Source organism: Periplaneta americana, chromosome 1, assembly GCF_040183065.1.
Source record: "Periplaneta americana isolate PAMFEO1 chromosome 1, P.americana_PAMFEO1_priV1, whole genome shotgun sequence".
NCBI lineage: Eukaryota > Metazoa > Arthropoda > Insecta > Blattodea > Blattidae > Periplaneta > Periplaneta americana.
In genome coordinates, this window is record NC_091117.1 from 189,851,061 (window position 1) to 189,872,741 (window position 21,681).

The 21,681-nt window shown below is 33.3% G+C and overlaps 1 protein-coding gene across 10 annotated transcripts in view; it reads right to left on the minus strand.

Moving 5' to 3' along the window:
* Nucleotides 1–1,043: 1,043 nt before the first annotated feature.
* Nucleotides 1,044–21,681, minus strand: part of qvr (protein quiver) — a 98,054-nt gene continuing 77,416 nt past the window's right edge. For 7 of the 10 annotated variants that reach the window (XM_069834229.1, XM_069834227.1, XM_069834224.1 and 4 more), the window contains 3 exons: nt 21,309–21,353; nt 17,993–18,139; nt 1,044–12,589 (listed from right to left, as the gene is read on the minus strand). In XM_069834229.1, the coding sequence (XP_069690330.1) occupies nt 12,336–12,589; nt 17,993–18,139; nt 21,309–21,353 (446 nt within the window). In that variant the 3' untranslated portion in view covers nt 1,044–12,335. The remainder of the gene's footprint in view (nt 12,590–17,992; nt 18,140–21,308; nt 21,354–21,681) is intronic. The other 3 variants (XM_069834242.1, XM_069834253.1, XM_069834248.1) reach the window with 1 other exon arrangement.

The following is a 21,681-nucleotide window of genomic DNA, read 5'->3' on the forward strand; positions in this document are numbered from 1 at the left end:
AACTCGAAGGCTTACACTGCAGCTTGAGGCTTATTGTGCTTACCGCTCCTACTCTGTGAATTATATTTGTAGCCGAATGTTCGCGCTCTTGTACAAGTACAGCACACCGCGCCGTGAACTTAATGCCTTGGTTTTTCTGAACCGACGCCTGCGAGGTGCGAGGCCCGCCTCGCACAAATCCGGACTACACGAGAGATAGTGAGTGGCTTCTTTAATTTCGAGGTGCGCAGACCTCGCATCTCGCAGCTATAGAAACCACTCACTATCTCTCGTGTCTGGATTTTTCCGCCTCGCATATTATGGTATATGTGATAGTGATATTGTAATTAATGATGACGAAATGAGTCCGAGATCCAGCATCGAAAGTTAGCCACCAATTCTGCTTCGAATATTTGACTAAAAACTTCGGAAAAACCCCCAACCAGGTAACTTGTCCCAACCAAGATTTGAACCCGGGCCTGCTCGTTTCACAGTCAGAAATGCTAACCGTTACTCCACAGCGGTGGACTACTTAGCCTATAAAGTTTAGCCACATGGTTTTAAATAAAAAAATAATAGACCTACCTAAAGTTACTAAAATTTAGGCCTAATGTTAATGAAGAGCAACCTCTATCATATTCAGTTACCCGAATTCTATTGAAAGGGGCTACGATTTTGTATCCCAGCAGGTCCTGTAAGAGTCATTGATAGACAAGTACAGTATTTTCATTGGATTGCTAGTTCCTGTAAGTATTTCGGTTTTAATTTTCTATTTCTCATTCCATCATTGCCGTATTATCATATTATTATCTCGCAACTGATTTTGCACTTTAAAGATAACTATTTGTTTAACGAATCAACTTAGATAATATTCATGAGAAAATCTTACTTGAAAATATGCATAGAGACTTCATAACTGTGAATTACTTTTGTCTGTTTTTAGGATGGGAAGCATTGTCTTCTTTACTAAGATTATATAAAAATATTACTGATGTACGTAAATAATTTTCGTCGCGTACAATTTTATTTCAGTGTCTTAAATATTTTTTTATTTTATTTGTAAGTTGTAATCACAAATATTATTAACTGCAAATTTTATTAACAAGATTTAATGTTCTCTTTATTATGTCCTGTTTTAACCTATGACAATGCACTCATGCCAGAAATTTAAGATAACAAGAAAATGAAATGGGAGAAGATGAAAAAGTTCCACATTTATCTTGCACATAATATTGAGTGACTGATAAAAAATTATTTCACGTAGAAGGTAGGAAAATATATTTATTCAAAGTTCCACAGAGTGACAAATAGTGAGGTGAAAAAGGAACGAGCAGATAGGGGAGACACAGAAAGAAAAGGGAGGTTCATCAGCTAGAGAACTCGGCCATCAAACGACAACTTACCATGTACCATGATACATCAGTATATCAAAGTCCATAATACAAATTCATTTAACAGCTGCAACGTATTTGAGAATTAACATATACATATATACACGTATACAGTTTAGAAACTTTGGCACTTAAATTATTATTATTCAAAATTATATGCAAGTTCATTCTATATAAAAATATATATATATTTGTTTTATGTATACTTTAATTACACAATACATATATGTACGGGATTGGTGAAACAAATTAGAGGACCAACCACTTTGAAATTCAAGAAGATGTAAGATCTGAAGACATAAACGTAATTGGAAACAAACGAAAATACAAGGTGGGTCAAAAGTCGCTTTCCTCAATATTCGTTCTTAGGTGTTATACCTGTACACATACATAGATGTCATAACTTGAACAAACGAATAGCTGGTGTAATAAGTGGTGGGTTGGCAACCATTTTCGTGCGTCAACTGTTTTGCCATTGTCGTGCCTTGAAAACAGCCCTCGTTTTCCCGATATGTGTTATTATTTATTGTCAGTTATGAATCCTTCTATCTTATTAACAACAAAAAAGTTGCAATAAAAATTATACAAAATGTATGTCATGTAGGCTACGAATATTTCTGAAAATATACAACCAAGAAAAATGTATAGCCTATTACTCAAGTTTAAGTAAACTTGAGTAATATATATTTTTATGCAAAGATTAAAACCTAACACCGTTACAATTACACATATATAAAAACTAAATATAAACATTTACATATAGATAATAAATTTTACAGGAGAAAAGTTTGTCCAAAGGGCTGGACTCTGGAAGAGTACCCAAAACGCTCATTGCATTTCCCGATATGTAGTTTATATGTAAGCAGAATGGAGCATCACCTCATTTTGGTGTAGGCCTAGGAGTGAGGGACTTCTTGAACTAGTAATTCCATGAATGGATTGACTGTCGTGGCACAACAAAATGGCCACTCAGATCATGCGACCTGACAAAATGTGATTTTTCGCTGAGGTTATCCTGAAAAATGACGTTTATGCTCAGAAACCGTAGGATCTGAATCAGTTGCAAGAGATGATCGAACAGTCATTCGTGAAAATCGATTAAAATCGTGAGTTATATTCTGACACCTGTAAATCAGTGTCTAAACGTTGTGAATTGTGTATTGAGAAATAGGGCTTCCATTTTGAATAAAATATGTAAAGGAATGTGTAGCCAAATGTAAATTGAATGTAATTAAACGTAAGGAAGTGTTCGGTGAAAGCGACTTTTAATCCATTCTGTACATTTTAGATAGTAGAAAATAAAAGAAAAAGATAAAGAAGAAAAATAAATGAAAGAGAGTAAGTAAGAAAGAAAGAAAATATTAACGAAAGATATAGTGGTCCTCTGATTGTTTTGATCAGTGTACTTATTGGTTAATAGTAAAACTGAATTTTCAGGGTGTTAATTTATTATTTTATAACTCATATTACAATAGAGGTTTTAGAATAGCTTACCAGGTTTTTAGTTTTCCAGGACAATATTTATTTCACAATATTAGATAATCGATTTGCAACAGTTTTCTTTTATTTGAAGACTGTCCGCTGTGAAGTGCTAGATACTTTGTAGCCTACTGGCCTATTACGTATATCCTAATATTTACTATATTGTTTTTGCCCGTCAGAGGTAGGGTTGCCAACTTTGTTTGAAGAAAATGCGGGAGATTAAAGAATCGACAAAATTTCAGATATAAAATAGACAAATTTTTCGGTTCAGTTACTAAAAAACAACTTTATTCTACATTTCGACAGCTGGGCTTAAATTAAGAGTATTTTGAGACAGATTTTGTCTCGCGTATTAGTTGAAATGGACTGCAGTTTTCAGCTCTGATTTGCTTAGATGTGTCGTGCTCATATTTCGAACATCTGTCCAATTATTGTTCATGAGATGAAACACCCTCTTTGTATGAGCATTACTTCTTGGTATGCTTAGAACAAAACTAACCAGTATTTCCAAATTTATAACATTAACACTGATTTTAAACAGGTGAACACTAAAACCCATTCTTGGCAAGCATTATGTTCTATAAAGACTGCATATTTTAATGCATTTCTTGAACAACAAAACTCATCATATGAAATAATTATCATTCACGGCAAAATGAAATGTTTAGAATTACAATTTTTACATTATGCAAAAATGCTCGAAGAGAAGAAAAATACGAGAAAGTAATTGGGAGCAAATACGGGAGATTCCGGGGAATACGGGAGGGTTGGCAACCCTAGTCAGAGGTGTCTCCAATCCCCTGAATCGTTCTGCAAATGACATCTGCAGTCATGGCCAGACATTATCCTGCAGAGATATCAGAATGTAAAGCAGGAAACCTTATTGTTAACGGGAAATAGCTTGTCAGGTAATTGTGCTTTTCTAGTATTGAAGTTAAATTTATTTTAAAATAGGGACTCTGACAGAATTTAAAAGATTTTCAAGGAATGAAGTTGTTTTATTATTTTAAAAATATATTGGTGAATAACGTTGTTAGTAGTATGATATTGTATAGAAACTTATTGCCTCCAAATATTTCAGTTATAGGGTAAAGGTTGGTAATACTGTGATACGAGTAATATTGTGATATATATTTTTGATAATTTATTACAATTTTACTGAGCGAGAGAAGGAGCGGTTTTGTGCAGCAACTTGGCCACGAACATTCCCTTAATACGTTGACGCAAAAAAAAAAAAAACCGATCTTCCTCTCGCTCAGTAAAATTGTAATAAATTCTCAAAAAGAACTATCACAATATTACTCATATCACAATATTACCAACCTTTACCCTACTTATTATTATTGATAATAATGTTTAATTTAAAGTAGTATTAATGTATGGTAATATACTTCTGAAACTCGTTTAGAAATATGGAAATTAATCTCTTTATATTAATTCAGTTTTTTAAAATAGATGTATATCTTCATAATATATTCTCGTAATTACTGTATTTTGAAATGAATTTCAGTCTACGGAACATTTTACTCTAAGCACTCTTACTAAACATAGTTATGATATCACTTTATCTATATATATTGCAATGCAGTTTATATAACTCTGAAAGAGGAGATTCCACTGGATTATGTTTTTTAAATGGATATTTTACGACGTTTTATTAACTGCTAACATCTGAATGAGATGAAGGTGATAATGCTAGCGAAATAAGTCCAGGGTCCAGCGCCGAAAGTTACCCAGCATTTGAGTTGAGGGAAAACCTTCGAAAAAAACCTCAACCAGGTAATTTATCCCAACCAGGATTTGAACCCGGGCCCGCTCGTTTCACTGTCAGGCATACTAACCGTTACTCCACAGCGGTGGACTGGGACTGTGTTAAATTATATAATTATTATTAATAACGTACTTAATTTTAATTTGCTAACCTGTTAATAGGATAGTGATCGACTTTATGGGTTGTCACAAATTAAGGATTTTTTTAAGTGGCGTTTATTCGCTCTTTGTTCATGATTATGCTTACGAATAAAATTTAATGTTCAAGTGTTGATTTTCCTATTTTTAATTATTTTTGTGGTAAAAATGTTATTATTACTGCAATATCAGAGAAGTACTATTAAAAGTGATGTTTTTTTTTCGGTTATACCTTATAATTTTGTATAATGTAAACGTAAACGTAGTCTTGCTTAAAATTACAAATCTCTTGTTTTTATTAGAAGACAACAAAACGAGGCCTGCAATAAAGTTATTGATGAAAGTCGTCATTTGTTGACCCGTTTCTTTAGCATTCACCTCAAATTCATATAGACTTTTAAAGCTTTTTTTCTTGTTGGTTGTTGTTGAACAGCTGACAGCAGCAGAATGATGGTTCAGAGACAGTGAAAAAGATTGTGACATGGCAATGAAGCTTTATTATTTTGTGTAACAGTGTTAATCAAAATGGAGTCAATTGCATTTTCAGAATCCTTCATTTAACATTACAATTCAGATGTGTTCGAAGCTAGATCTGACCTATGTTACATAGTTTGTTCTTGTAGTACAGAGCACACATTTCCATGTAAGTGTGGAGTCTCCTCTATACAAATAATAATATAGACGATATTTATAGAGAAAAATTATTTAATTTGTGTACAAATACCTTAATAAAGAATATCACTGCCATATGTATTTATAAACCGTCTTTTTCGTCAATATCATTTTTGCTTTCTTTCCATACATTTTTATCCATTAACTCACAATTATATTTTGAAATATCACAAAGCGTGCTAAAGTGACGACTAATTGGCAATTACTTGCATATTTTATTTTAAAATTTGTATATATATATCACTTTTCAGTTAGCACTTTTGAAAGATAAACTAAAATAGTAGTAGGTAATAAATTTACATAAAGAAAAAGTAATAGCATCACTGGAATTCATTAAGATTTAAATATGTCTGGATTTGTATTTTTTACAGAGTTGCTGTAATTATAACAAATAATACAATTAATATATTTTCATAAGTTACAGAATGATACAAAGCTACATCATTGGTAGTATCTGTATTTCACAATTGTCAAATATAAAATTTGCAGTAATACATGTACGCAATAAAAGTAAGATTTGTTGAGAACAATATTAATCCTGAGAATATAACATGTAATTCCAAATTTAAAGAAAAGTCGTGAAATTTTTTTCTATATCCGGGACTAAATATCTTAACGATTTCTACTTTTTTTTTGTCTCGAACACCAAAAGTACGATTCTTTCTTACAATGAAACTTTAACTTTGAAAACTTTTTTTCTTTTAAAATAATAACTTGTGTTCAGACTATTTTTAGATTCAGATAACAGAACTAAAGATGTGTTTTGATGTATATTAACTCTACTAATGTATGTTAATATTTCAGAAGCATTAGGCAAATTTAAAAATGTAATAGGTAAACATTTTTGATATCGTAATATATTTTATTTTAATAATGTATAGAAATGACTTAGTAAGGGAATTAATATTTTTGATAACTAAGAAAAGCTTCAATTAATGTTTGTGAAACACTACGAATTTACCGTTTTTTCTGCTTTGCCTTACTTTCACTTGTTCTTTACAAATCTTACAGCAATATTGTATTTTATATCAGAGGGCGAGGTTCATTTATGATACACTGATATTCTCAAGGCAGGATAATACATTTGAGACTCTCCCCATGCAATAACGTCCTGCGGGGGACGCCATTACTCATGGTATAACGGTCACGTAATGCCCAGCCCAAGCTTTTCAGTATAGCATAGACGAACTGAAACCCAATGCATTTGGCGATTGCCCACACAGACACTAGAGTGAACGGGAGTTAATCAGCCTTATGAGCACAGTTAGATGACGAATGCCATGTAGAAAGTATTGGACTCCAGGCCACATGATCGTACACTGACCTTTCCCACCATCGCTCCCCGAGTGATCGACGTCACTTGTAACAATCGCAGGGAAAAACAGAGGCTTGCACATCGCTAGTAAGCCATCTCGGAAGTGTTTGCAGCGATAAGAGTTAATGCATATAGCGAGTACATTCCCTGCTGAGAAATAAGTGACCAAGAAAAGTAAATATTTATTTACCTTGTTTGTGCCATATCAAAAATATTTGATATATCACAAATTCGTTTCAAAAAATACAAAAAAATATATACATACAGTATGTTAGCAGTTTTCTTATTGCTCCACTGCTTTTTATGTTTCAATTAACAAGAATGTTGTCTAGAAATATTGATTCAATTTTACAACAGTATGAATAATTTCGAGGGAAAAATTGTTCCTGGGCCAGGTATCGAACCCGGGACCTTTGGTTAAACGTACCAACGCTCTACCAACTGAGCTACCCGGGAACTCTACCAGACACCGATCCAATTTTTCCCTCTTTATCCACAAACCTCAAAGTGGGCTGACATCCGTCAAGCAACCAACATTGAGTGCACACTAACTCTGTGTGACTTAAATTGTGGTTTTCTGTTAACGAACAGTAACGTGTATTATGCAAATCAAGCTTTCAGGTATAACTCCCTGTAAAGTTGATTTGAATAATTTCGAGGGAAAAATTGTTCCGGGGCCGGGTATCGAACCCGGTACCTTTGGTTAAACGTACCAACGCTGTACCAACTGAGCTGCCCGGGAATTCTACCAGACACCGAGCCAATTTTTTTCCTCTATATCCACAGATCTCAAAGTGGGCTGACATCCGTCAAGCAACCAACATTTTGTAACTTAGGTTAGTCGGAGAGGTTGAGAAATAACTTTGTGAAAATTACACGAGATGTAATTCCAACTGTAAAGTTGAAAATGAGATAAAATATAGAGTTATTTATATGAAGGAAATTGAAATTTGCTTAAAAACTGATCTAATGGGAATAAAGAGGAACGAAGTCATTTGTTACTTAGTTGTTTTAAGCGATTCAGGAAGAAAGACAGGGGAGAACCGAAGGACGGCATACAGAAGCTGAGAACAGCAAAAAAAGTTCAGTGAATCCAGCTGGAAGAATAAATATGGGTCAGCAAGTACAAAAGGTATCGAGAGATGAAGAAGAAACTAAGATAAGAAGTCAAGATTCTACAAGAAGTAGAAGGGATGATGTAACATTAGTGACACGGAATAGAGGTACGTCAGTGGAAAGAAGTAAGAGACAGAAAAGTTATAACTTACGAGGTAGATGCATGAGTAACAAAACATAAGAAAATGTAAAGTGAAAATGGTATGCATGAGTGACAGAACATAGGAAAGTGATAAAATGAAAATGGTGATGATGACAGAAAAGACGGTAAGGCAAAAAGGGTGAGAAAGATACAAAGTAATAGCTAGGAAGTGAAAATAAGTAATAACACAAATGTAATAAAGAAAGTGGGAATGAAAATGTAATGAAAGTGTAGAAACTATTCGTCTGAAAATATACAGATTAGATTAATGGGAATAAGTGATCAGTGAATGTTAGTGATTCACGTAAATAAATAGGATGGTAACTATGGAAGGGTTCAACTTAATGTAAACAATATTGGGAACAATTTATAAGAAATTGAGAGAAGTGAGTGTTTAATTCAATGAGATTAGTAAGAATAAGATGGATAACTGGGAAAAGGAGGGAGTAAGTAGAAGAAGTGAGATGAAACAGAAGTCAGACAAGTGTAGAAAAGTGATCAGGGTCATTTATATGTAATAGGTGGATGATAAAAAAAAAATAAAAAAAAAACGTAAGCAGAATATGTATTCAAGGGAGTGATGGCACTGTATGCAGAAATGTGAAGGGCCATCACTACCGATGTAAGGTGGTGGAATAAATATATCATATCATATCATATCATATCATATCATATCATATCATATCATATCATATCATATCATATCATATAATATCATATCATATCATATCATATCATATCATATCATATCACTTAGTTGTTTAATAAATTCTTGATAGATAATGAAGTAAATCTTGTCAAAAAGATACGACATACAGCGAAATATTTCAACAAAAACTTTTGCTTTATTAATTACCGGTAGACCTATATCAAATCAAAGGAAATACATCCTTGAAATTTCTTTGAAACATGAGTGGGCTTTACAATTTCTGCAGAAATTCCTTTAATACGTGAAGGTTCTTGGTCAGTCATTTTAGTTCTTTTCGACTGCAAACACTGCCCAGTGGTATTAGTGATGCCAAGTCCCAAAAACCAAAGCTATGAAAATGTCGGGCAGAACGATTCCATTCCTAGAGTTCTTGCGTGGAAGCAACGTGGGAAAAGCGATCATAAAAACAGTGCACGTAATAATCTGTGACGCAATAGTATTGAAGACAAGAAAAGATGCACAGCAGCAGTAGCAGATCGCCAATGTTCCGCAAAATGTACAATATGATTGATGGTGGTCTCTTTGAATGAGATGGGATAACATGGTTCATTAAAGATTGGTTAAAAAGTCATTCCAGAAAAACACAAGTCGGTTGTAATCTCAAAGTATTACCTGCAGTCATTCTAGTTTACCTTCGTGTTCCAGTTTCTCTTTGCATCGAGATGCAACCTGTGTATTTCACACTTACCAAGTTCTGTACTCTAATCAGAATGGCACGAGGAATACTTTGAGGTTATGACCTTCACACAAACACGTGCCCATTCCAGTTCATATGAGGTATTCCAAATCAGCAACATCATTACTTGAATTTGTATTAATTCAGTTTGCTATGTGTTCAAGTAGTTCCTTAAAGTGTCTTTGTAGCTGTTCTTATTATAAAATAAGATGAATTACTATACAAATTAAAGTAATGTTGTAATGCTACTTGGCTGCATTAAAAAAAAGAGAGAGAAAGGGTTTATATTGTCATCCAAGAAGTTTTTCCAGCATTCCACATGGTCCAAGTTCATACAAGCCGTGCGTTATTTGGTTAGCACTATTCGAGGTTACAGCATTAACGATGCTCATGTGCACGGAAGTAAAAATTGGTGGATTAATGGAAGATGCAAATCTCAGGCAAGTCCAACAAATGTTTCAGTACAATGTTCATAATCATCCAAAACATACAAGATTAGTGAAAGAGAAAAAATGGAGGGGAAGGGAAACAGGAAGTAAGCCATTACCAAGTGCTACTATCTCAAAAACTTGAATTTACAATATTGTTTATAATGGCACTGTATAGCCGGCCATTTGTTTTTAGTGTACAACCTCTAAACGCTTTGAAAATGACACATCAAACAGGTTCATGATTACAAGTTTATTTGATGTGTTTATATACACATATTTTGGCATGAATTTTCCATTCTGGAGTAATTATAACACATTTCATCTCGTTAGGTACACGCATAACACCGTCCTTGACATCCAGAACAACCACTTGTGTAGGTAAGGGTTATGAAATGCACTATAATCGTCAGGCTGCAAATATGCCAAAGTATAGATATATAGATTTTCTTAATACCAACATGTGAGTTTCTAAGGTATGTGTCTAAAAAAACGAAGATATGTAACCTACTCATGCTTTCTATTAGTTTAATAATTTGAGCATTTCATGTAAGTAAATTGATATGACCTATATAATTCCTTAATTTTATGCAAAATGAATGCATTTGTAAATATCTACAGTTAATATAACTAGTCAAACCCTGATTAACGAATTATATATACCAAAATATTGTAAAATGCGTTGTGATGAAGAAGTTATAGTTTACAAGCAGCTGCGTTAAAGTACGAATTAAATTTTGTACACTCTTACTTACAAGTAATAAAGAGCATTATCATAGAAGTTGGTACACTCAATTAAGAAGATTCTATCAGAATTTGTTGAAAGTGTAAATGTAATTTGGATTTGTGATATACTCTCAAATACTGTGCAAAGAAAAAGAGAAAAAGTGAGAAATTCAAAATTTCAGTGTGGTTTTGCACCAATTACTCATAATTCAATACTGATATGTAATTTCACTGTTATAAAATAAATATGTTACATGTTAATATCTGCTAGTGTTGTCTGTGTATATGATCTACCGGAAGAAAAAAAGTAGATACGTGAAGTATTGGATGCGGCAATAACATGCTGTAATGTTTCTATAACGGGCAAGAGATGATTTCTAAATCTACGGCTTTGCTACGAGCTTCACAGTGAAACCTTGTTATGATCTCTTCAACAGTCAAAACTGTTTCTTATTATGCAGTAATTGACCAAACCTCAGCATAACTCTTCGAAAATCGTCTCGCAATACAATATTAACTACTAACACTTTAAAATTCTAATTTGTTCCATTAAATATTCAATCGTATTATTGAACATTTTCCTTCTAATTTATACAAAAATGTACATTATATAAGCAGAAAACTCTATTCCTGTCTTATTTATTATGCCAGAAACTCGTTTGGTAGTAATTTTATCTTCTACAGTAGCAATCAAAAGAGTTGTTGGTTTAACGCTGACTACTAAAAAAATATAAATTTAATTTATTATTACCAATAGAATTTCTGATAGAATGTGTTTCATCTATTACGTTACAACATTTAAAATATCAATAACAATAAAACTGTCACGTATAACTTTCAGTTTTAATATTTTTTTTTATCTGGACTTTTCTAGTAACAAGGTTTTACTGTCCAGAAAACAGTTAAATCTTTAACATAATGCCATTGTAACAAATGTATATATAAGTAACTATATTCTCAGGTAAAAATTAGCGACTACAAAACGTTTGCTATAAGTATACATATATACAGTCGCAGGTCCCTCTTCATTTAAATCTTTACACCATGCATTCATTTTCCCCCAAATTATTCTACGATTAATCGGTTTCTAACAAGGTTTTCAGTGTTCGTATAATATTTCCCAGCAACAGGCATGAACATTTCCTAGTACTAAATCACTGCTAGTAGTTGATCTAACGTTTTTAAAAATGAAAGAGCGAGGATGGGTGATCCAGGTTTGGTAAGTTTCCAGAAACATGCTTTCTACTTAGTACAAATTACCATAGTTATGAAAATGATAATATTACTTATCAGCAAGAAATGGCTATATATCAAAGATTTAAACTGCAGTAAGTAATGTATTAATGTACGTATCTACAAGAGTTAGTGTAAGTGTAAGAATAATAATAATTAATATCTACAATGATCAAGTAAATATGTACTAAAAGATACAGCCATATAAATACTATGAGTCCTTGGAAATTTGAACTGGAAAACAAAAGGTTTTCTCTTGATAATTCTTTGTTTTGAATGTTACACACATTTATTTTTGTTGAGGTTGTATTAACTGATTGTAGCCAATAACATTTAAATAAAACAGTTATAACTGTTAATAATGGAACTATTTTGTGTTAATTTCATAACAGTTTAACAGAACGAACTTACAATTCTCTCAAATTTTCAAAAGACTCATCTCAAGATTGTTGTCTGGTATATGTATACTTTGGTAGCTGTTTTGTTAAGTTCAAACTAACTAAAAGAATAGTACTTATAATCGATCATCATAAGCGAAGATCGATTTAGCTTCTAAATCTATCTGTGCACCATGCAACCATGTGCAGCAGCCAGCCAATAACTTTGGATGCAGGGTACGAGGAGCGCTAGAAGGAATGGTGAGTGAAGTAACAGAGAGAGGTTGTTGAGGGTGGACATTGCCGCGTTACACATATCCTCTTCGCAGAAGCACATGTGACCCGTGCCGCTACTTTCCATCATGCAGACGTGATCCACCATGAATAAGTTGATCTGTAGCTGAGACGTGCATGTACGACGTACACTCTCGTACTCTGATTGTGTTCATTTTGTTGTGTGTTGTTGTTTTTATTGAGTAGTTAAATATTACATTTCATTTTTTTACATTTGTTAGCATTTTTTTTTGTATGTAGAATCATCCGTGACAAGATGGCGGCCATCGTCATGATGATGTGTGGAAGCCATAGTTGATTATGACGTCATGGTGGCGATACAGCAACGTGATTGTTTTAGAAAGGAGAGAACAGATTGAATATGGATAAGAATCGAGGAAAAAATGCATATAATTTGTACATATATACTACTTATTCTCTCTGAAAACAGATATAGCAGCGGTAACAATACAAGCAGCCACAGCATCGAGCGAGCAATATAAAATGTGTAAGAGAATAATTTTTAACACAGAGAATGTGTAGAATACTTAAGAATGTACAAAGACTACGGTAGATGTACAAGGTGATTCACGAGGATTTACCGTCACTTACAGAGCTTATTTCCGAAGACATTCTGAGCAAAAAAATGTCATATAAACGTTTGTCCTAATCTCAATATTTTCAGAAATACACTAATTTGAAGTTCTTGATAAAATACCTTTTTCCTGTAGTTTTAAAGGTAATAGTAATATGCGTTACAAGAGCGGTATGTTGAAGTTTTCATGTTCGAGGAAAAGTTTGAAAAAGCGAAACGTAGTTGAGCTTTTTTAATTTCCGAGAATTGAAAGAAAACATACCGCTTGTGTATCGTACATTATTTTGTGCGAAGATCGTTTATTACATACCTGAAAGAGGAATTTCTTATTAGATGCAATGAAATCTCCATCTTGGTTTCTGTTCAATGACGGCAATTTTGCAAAACAAAAATATCTATCTTCAACGTTATTGCTTTAAAATGTTTTCTGTGTTTACTATACTCCAGCAGACCGTGATATACGTCTGTCTTTTTTTTCCCCCAGTCTATAAATGCGAACTTAAAACAAACGGCTTCCTTAATGTTACATGCATCACGAAATGCAGTAACTTTAGTGGAGTTGTAGAGTTTACTTAATTTTTTCAAATATTTAAAAACAATAATTAACAGTGCAATTTAGGTCAAATTGCAGTGGTAAGTTTCCAATTTATAATTATTACTAAATTGAACGTCTCTAAAAATAATATGTTAAAAACCTAAAGCAGTAAAATCAATATGTCACTCAAGCGGTAAGAAGAGGGAAATTGTTATATGTGTTAGGTTGGGAATATTGAATGTGGAATTTTAGACTTTCCGCGGATTGGTTTTGTGCGGAAACCAAGCAAATACGCACGATTTCGCACAAAATACCTTTTTTTCTGTAGTTCTAAGGGTAAAAGTATATTACAAATAGAGAATGAACTATTTAGAATTATCATTTCTTTAATAGGTTAGTGTGCTGAAGCTAAAAATGTGTTGTTAATAACTTTCTCATTCTAAAAAAAAAGCCTATACGCATTTTAACAGGGTCTGCATATGACGCTCGCTGTAGATCACTATATTTTATTCAAGAAAAAATTTTAACTGTCATAAATTTATATATGTATATTCCAATGTCTAATGAAAATTAAGAAAAACCTTAATACTTATCACCCTAAAACAGAAGTTCACCACTATAATGCAAGGTACAAGTATTGTCTTTCAGAACCTACAGTTAGATTAAGTAAATCCAAAAAATGGTTCAATTCTATTGCTATAACAATGTTTAATAAGTTACCACAAAAGGCACATGATGCAAGTTATATACAATTTAAATCTGTTTTGTATAACTAGTTAATCAACCATCCATGCTAAAGTATTAGTGAATTTCTTGACTGCACTGTAAATGTATTCTAAATTTATAAGCTGCATTGTTCTGTATATTACGATTATTATTATTAGTATTAGCTATTGTTATTATTAATTCCAGTATTTCTATTTCATTTGTATTGTGGTATTCATTTGTTTTTATATTTTATGTCAAATATTATTTTATATATCTTGTAATTTAGTATATTTTATGTATATTGCAACAAACTATTGTCATGACATTAATAAACGATTGATTGATTTGTACTGATCTTGTTTTTCAATTTTTAACTAAAAATGACATATTTTTACACACTTATCACAAAAATTGTTACAAATCATACGACTTTTGGAACTTGATTCTTTACGGTTTAATTATGCAGCCTAATGTATAGTCTTAAAGAATTTACAAGAGTGGCGTGATTTGTAACAATTGTTGTGATAAATGTGTAAGAAAAATGCAATTTTGTACTTAAACATCGAAAAAAAAATGTACGAAGCAACTATGGAATTCACAACACATCTTTAACTTCAGAATACTAGCTAATTGAAGAAATGATACTCCTGAATAGTTCAGTCTTTATCTGTGATATTCTTTCAATCTTAAAACTAAAGAATAATGGTATTTTACAAACAATTTTAATTTAGTGTAGCTTTGAAAATATTGAGATTAGGACACATGTTTATATGACATTTTTGCTCAGAATATCTTTGGAAATAAGCTTCGTAAGTGACGGTAAATCCTTGTGAATCACCCTGTATAGTAGAAATGCAATTTCTTTTGTAATGGTTTGTGTGCTCACTCCAGTTTAGCCAACCTACACTAAATAAACATCGGTAGATAAAGGAAAAATTCTACAGGTTTTTATTAATAGGCTACTCCTGTTTAGCAGTGTTATGGATGCCAGCAGCGAATAATTATTTATGGAACGGAGAGGACAGGAAGTGCCATCTTAATAATTTTTTTTTTTTGCGAAGGAGAGATCCGAAGACTTGCACCTCAGCCTGATGATTATTATACTTACCATTTCTGTTCTGTGACTGATATTTGTCGCCGAACTGCCGCGCTCTTGTACGAATACAGCACGCAGTACAGAGAACTTAACTCGGCCTATGGTAACGATGATAATAACGTGTGAAGAAATAGCGAAATGAGTCCGAGGTCCAACGTCAAAAATTACCCAACAATTCTGCTTCAATTAGTTGATATAAAACTTTGGATAAAACCTCAGTCAGGTAACTTATCCTAATCAGAATTTGAATCCCGTCCCGCTCGTTTATACACCTTTCATTTGCTATGGCATGTTTTGGTTTTACCGCTTCACTATTTTTACTTTCATTATTATCTTGTCTTTTCCGCTTGCGATAAGCTCACGTGAATACTCTGCTTTTAACTTTTCAACTTCTATAACAAAACAATACTGGCCCTTGTAAAAGTTATGAATTTCAACTTTCACATATAGGTATATAATGAATTTTTACTTTTTTTTTTAATTTTGAATACGCAATCTCCCTTGTATAAGCGGACTTGTACTTTCTCTGCCGACTGTTATCACTATCACATTATGACGTCTTCATTCCTTTTTATATACCCTTTATTTGGAAACTGCCATCAATTAATTGATTTAATAACAAAAACGGTAGTGCTACCCGTATAATTCTGAACACATATACAGTTTGAACTATAAATAATGTCAATTTGAGGAGGTCATTCCTCGAGATATTTCAAACAAGGAAGTTTAATACAATTTTGGTAGTTTTTGTTTCCTTTTCGAGATAAAAGTTGTTTTATGTGAAACATTTCATAGCGTGTTTTGGAAAAGCCATTGGTTTAATTTTCAATACGCTCAGTCAATTTAAGAGAGCAGTGTATTATGATAATACATGATTGGAATAATTTCAGTTTTGTCCTTTAAATGTTCAGAAATTTGATCTGAACAAATGTAACTTTTCGTTTTGCAAAAGAATTTTACAATGTTATATTTGCTCGGATCATATTTGAGGGGCTGGGTGCAAGAAGGGCATTTTAGAGGATGTGCCCTTTTCGAGTAAAACGCTTTATTGTGTTCTCTGATCTGTTATGCATATGATCACCACGTTGTAGTTCAATACTGTGATCATAGAGATCAGGAGTACCCAAAATGTAGAGGCGTGCATAGATCACATTATTACGGTTTGAATTTTCAACATCAGTTTTCTCAAAGCTTGCATTTTAGAGAAGTGCCTTTCTTGCACCCAACCCCTCATTTCCGTATATTTAAAAGACAAAACTGAAATTCTTTCAATTATTTATTATAATAATACACTGCTGTGTTAAATTGACTAAGTATACTGGACATTTAAATCGATGGCTTTCCCAAAACACGCTATGAAATGTTTCATATAAAACCATTTTTATCTCGAGAAGGAAGCAAAAACGAGAAAAATTATATTAAACTTTTTAATTTGAAATATCTCAAAGAAAACACTCCTGAAATTAATGACATTGCTTACGGTTCATCTGTATATCAGATTGGTCATTCCCATGTTAGAAATGACAACATAAAATGAGAGCAGCCACCAGAGCCTCCACCGTCGAAAAGGCATTTTTTGGTAACGATCGCTAGATGGAAGTAGGCCTACAGTTGCTCTATGCTACTCCATAAGGGTTAGGCCTACAATGTGACTTCTTTTACAGTCGCTAGATGGCAGCTTAATAAAATTGATCAAAGTGGTCACCTTGAAAGCCCATTAGGATGATAAATCTGTTATATGTGATCAGGGATATAATGAACTTAGGAATTTCATATTACAAAAAGTATTACACATTACATCACATAGAATTGGAATATATCAGCCCCCTAACTGCCCATTGTGCAACTCAAACCAAGAAATGGTTTCGGAACACCTCAAAATCTGTGCTTCAGTGGCTGACCATGATAATATCTTTGAAAAATATTGGAGTGCAAGAGGTCAAATGATTTTATTGTCAAACGCCTGGCATTAGAAAACAACAACATAGACATCGCAGTCAAAATAAAAACGTGTGAAATAATTATGCAATCCTTGTAATAGGGTTACCAGGTTTTCAAACTGAAAATACGGGAGATTTTTAAAATAATTACCAAAATCGTTTTATCAAGATATATATATTTTTAGTAGGTTATTTTACGACGCTGTATCAACATCTCAGGTTATTTAGCGTCTGAATGATATGAAGGTGTTAATGACGGTGAAATGAGTCCGGGGTCCAGCACCGAAAGTCACCCAGCATTTGCTCATATTGGGTTGAGGTAAAACTCCGGAAAAAACCTCAACCAGGTAACTTGCCCCGACCGGGAATCGAACCCGGGCCACCTAGTTTCGCGGCCAGACGCGCTAGCCGTTACTCCACAGGAAGATCAAGATATTATCGACATGTTTTACCACTTTTGTAATTAGATTCGTTCCTGTATATCTACCGATTTTATCAAAGGTTGGCACCACTGGTTCACTCAGTGACTGCATCATGCAGGAAAAGTTAACGGATATCGTTTTGTCGGTTGAGAGCATTGAGAACTCCTCTAAACGATATGACTGAAGATAGCGCATTAAACAATGAATGTTGTTTGTGTCGCATAGGATGATTAGTGTTAATAGTGGATTGGTAATCATAATATACTCACGTGATCTCGCATTTCGGACCATTTTCACACAACAGCCATTACACGTCATCAGCGGGGGTTGATCACGTGGTAGGGCCGTGTAGTTGAAGGGATCCTTGCATCGGACGTCCGTCCAGCTGTCGCATTCGTAGCAGTAGATGGACCGGGCTGCAGACATCGCACCAGACATGTATTTCAAGGACCAGACTCACCCTGCTCATGTTTTAATTAATGCTAGTAAAGTAAGATATTTAAATCAATCACTTATTAATTTATAAAAAAAAAATGTAGAGGAGAAGGTGGAAATATGGGCTACCATTTTGTTTTCCTCATAATAATGGAAAATGGTGTGGCATATTGCTTGGAAATATTTATTGACATACAGAGTAATTATTCATATACAGTTTTTCCAGATCAATAGTTGTAATAGATATTTGCATATAATTACTTTTTGAAAGTAAGACGAACTGGTCCTCTATAGGTAGTAGGGTCTAAATATGGGCTACCACAAAAATTTGAAATAAAATTGGAAAAAATAAAGAAACGTAAATAGGAAACCTGTGTCACTTCAGTGGCAATATTCTGTAACAAATAACGCAAATCACGATAGTGAAAATATGGGACATGTTAACGTGCTAGTAATATGGGCTACCACAAAAATTTGAAAATAAAATTGGAAAAAACAAACATAAGTAGGAAACCTGTGTCACGTCAATGGCAATATTCTGTAACAAATAACGCAAATCACGATAGTGAAAATATGGGACATGTTAACGTGCTAGTAATATGGGCTACCACAAAAATTTGAAAATAAAATTGGAAAAAACAAAGAAACATAAGTAGGAAACCTGTGTCACGTCAATGGCAATATTCTGTAACAAATAACGCAAATCACGATAGTGAAAATATGGGACATGTTAACGTGCTAGTAATATGGGCTACCACAAAAATTTGAAAATAAAATTGGAAAAAACAAAGAAACATAAGTAGGAAACCTGTGTCACGTCAATGGCAATATTCTGTAACAAATAACGCAAATCACGATAGTGAAAATATGGGACGTGTTAACGTGCTAGTAATATGGGCTACCACAAAAATTTGAAAATAAAATTGGAAAAAACAAAGAAACATAAGTAGGAAACCTGTGTAACATCAATGGCAATATTCTGTAACAAATAACGCAAATCACGATAGTGAAAATATGGGACGTGTTAACGTGCTGGTAGTATGGGCTATCACAAAAATTTGAAAATAAAATGGAAAAAAACAAAGAAACATAAGTAGGAAACCTGTGTCACGTCAATGGCAATATTCTGTAACAAATAACGCAAATCACGATAGTGAAAATATGGGACATGTTAACGTGCTAGTAATATGGGCTACCACAAAAATTTGAAAATAAAAATGGAAAAAACAAAGAAACATAAGTAGGAAACCTGTGTCACGTCAATGGCAATATTCTGTAACAAATAACGCAAATCACGATAGTGAAAATATGGGACGTGTTAACGTGCTGGTAGTATGGGCTATCACAAAAATTTGAAAATAAAATGGAAAAAAACAAAGAAACATAAGTAGGAAACCTGTGTCACGTCAATGGCAATATTCTGTAACAAATAACGCAAATCACGATAGTGAAAATATGGGACATGTTAACGTGCTAGTAATATGGGCTACCACAAAAATTTGAAAATAAAAATGGAAAAAACAAAGAAACATAAGTAGGAAACCTGTGTCACGTCAATGGCAATATTCTGTAACAAATAACGCAAATCACGATAGTGAAAATATGGGACGTGTTAACGTGCTGGTAATTTGGGCTACCTATCCCATATTTGACACATAGCAGTAGCCCATATTAGCAGCACCGACTCACGAAGGATTCTAAGATTATGTATGGCAATTGATGTTATAAATAAATATTACTCTTATGCCATGTGATAGAGCTATTCTTAATCAGTGCAACACATCAAGCTTGAATTTTAAACACGAAATATACTCCTTTAAATAAAATTGAAACTACATAACTACAAAAACTTTGAAAATCATGAAAATCACAAAGAACACACCACATCCACACCACAAAGGCAACTGGTTTGTGTCTTTGTGCACGCAGACTGATGGACACGAGATGTACTTTTAGAGCTTTTTCACTAGATAACAACATCATATACAGTAAAAAACGAGGTAGCCCATATTACCGCTACTAGTCCATATTTCCACCTTCTCCTAACAGTTCGCACTTCTTAGGCATTTAAACTATATTTTGAATTCAAATTTGTCAACTATAGATACAGTACTTTGTTTTCAGTGTCTCTTGAATCGATCATCTAGAAAGTGGTTTACAAAGTGGGGGTCGCGACTCCCAGGGGGGTCGTGTAAAGAGCTGAGGGGTCGCGAGATGATTTACAAAATAAAGAAAGACACCTTATTAACACATATTTATTTTTCATTTAGAAGCATGAACATAAGCAATGCTGAACATAAAAAAATCTTTAAATGGTTATAAATAGTGTTGAACTTCACCGTAGCTCAATAGTTAGAGCGTTTGGTACGTAAAACCAAGGATCCGGGTTCGATACGTCGCCGAAACAAATTTTCCTCCTCTAATATTAATTGCTACCATAACAGACGTATTCTGTAGGACCAAAAAATTAATTTTTACGTAAAATACTAGGGAGGTGATAAAATTATAGGAAAGCAGATATGATGGTTGAAACTCGTCGTACCGTACCGTTTTATTAGTCAAGAGTAGTATAGTAAAAGCGTAATAGTCTTTAATAATTACAAAATTATATTCAGATAGTTTCTCCTTTTTATTTATTCATTGGGCTCACGCAATAACAACATGCAAATAAATAAAAACGTTTATGATTTCATAGATTTTAAGACCTGAGAACAAAAAATAAATACATATTGGATGCAATTTGAAAAATATATTTTTTTGTACTTCCTATATAAAATGAAAAACTACTATTTGCAAAATTGGCTGAATATTGTAACAACTCATATATGCAGCATCCTTCAATAAAAGTAGAAATTGTGAAGTTACAAGAAGTGGTCCATACCTTTTACTCTTCCACATAAGTGTACATAAATATACATTCTTAATCCAAACTTTTCCCATTATTATTATTACTCTATCATTTCCATCATCTCTCCATCTCTTAATAAACTGTTTAATTAAAAAGGAGATTAAGCTCATTTTTTGTTGAAAATACGGACACATTCTTAACTATTGTTCAAACAGTATCAAGCATCCATGCAATTTGGTTTAATTTGACATAGAATGTATTAATTCGTGTTAAATCAACAAAATTAAAATTATTCTACTCACTCTGACATTCCTCTTCTGTTAACGACACAGCTGCTAGAATTATCACTGCAGATGCGAGTGTTAGCATGGAAAACAGACAACACAAATGTCAGTACACACAGTATTACAATTCAAGCGGATCAGGCACATATTAATTTTCTACAGCTCACGCCTCCAGGCAACTTTTTCTGTAAGAGTGATTAAAAGATAAGGGAAATATTATGTATATTAAAAGTTGATTGAGGGCAGCCTGGTAAAACTAACGCGACGGTAGAAAAATTATTTACACTGAATAACGTACGGTAAAACAAGCGTGCTTCGGAAAATTATGTTGACATCATAGCCGTCTCTTAAGGAGATAATATAACGGAGATTAATAGCCTGCCTACGCACT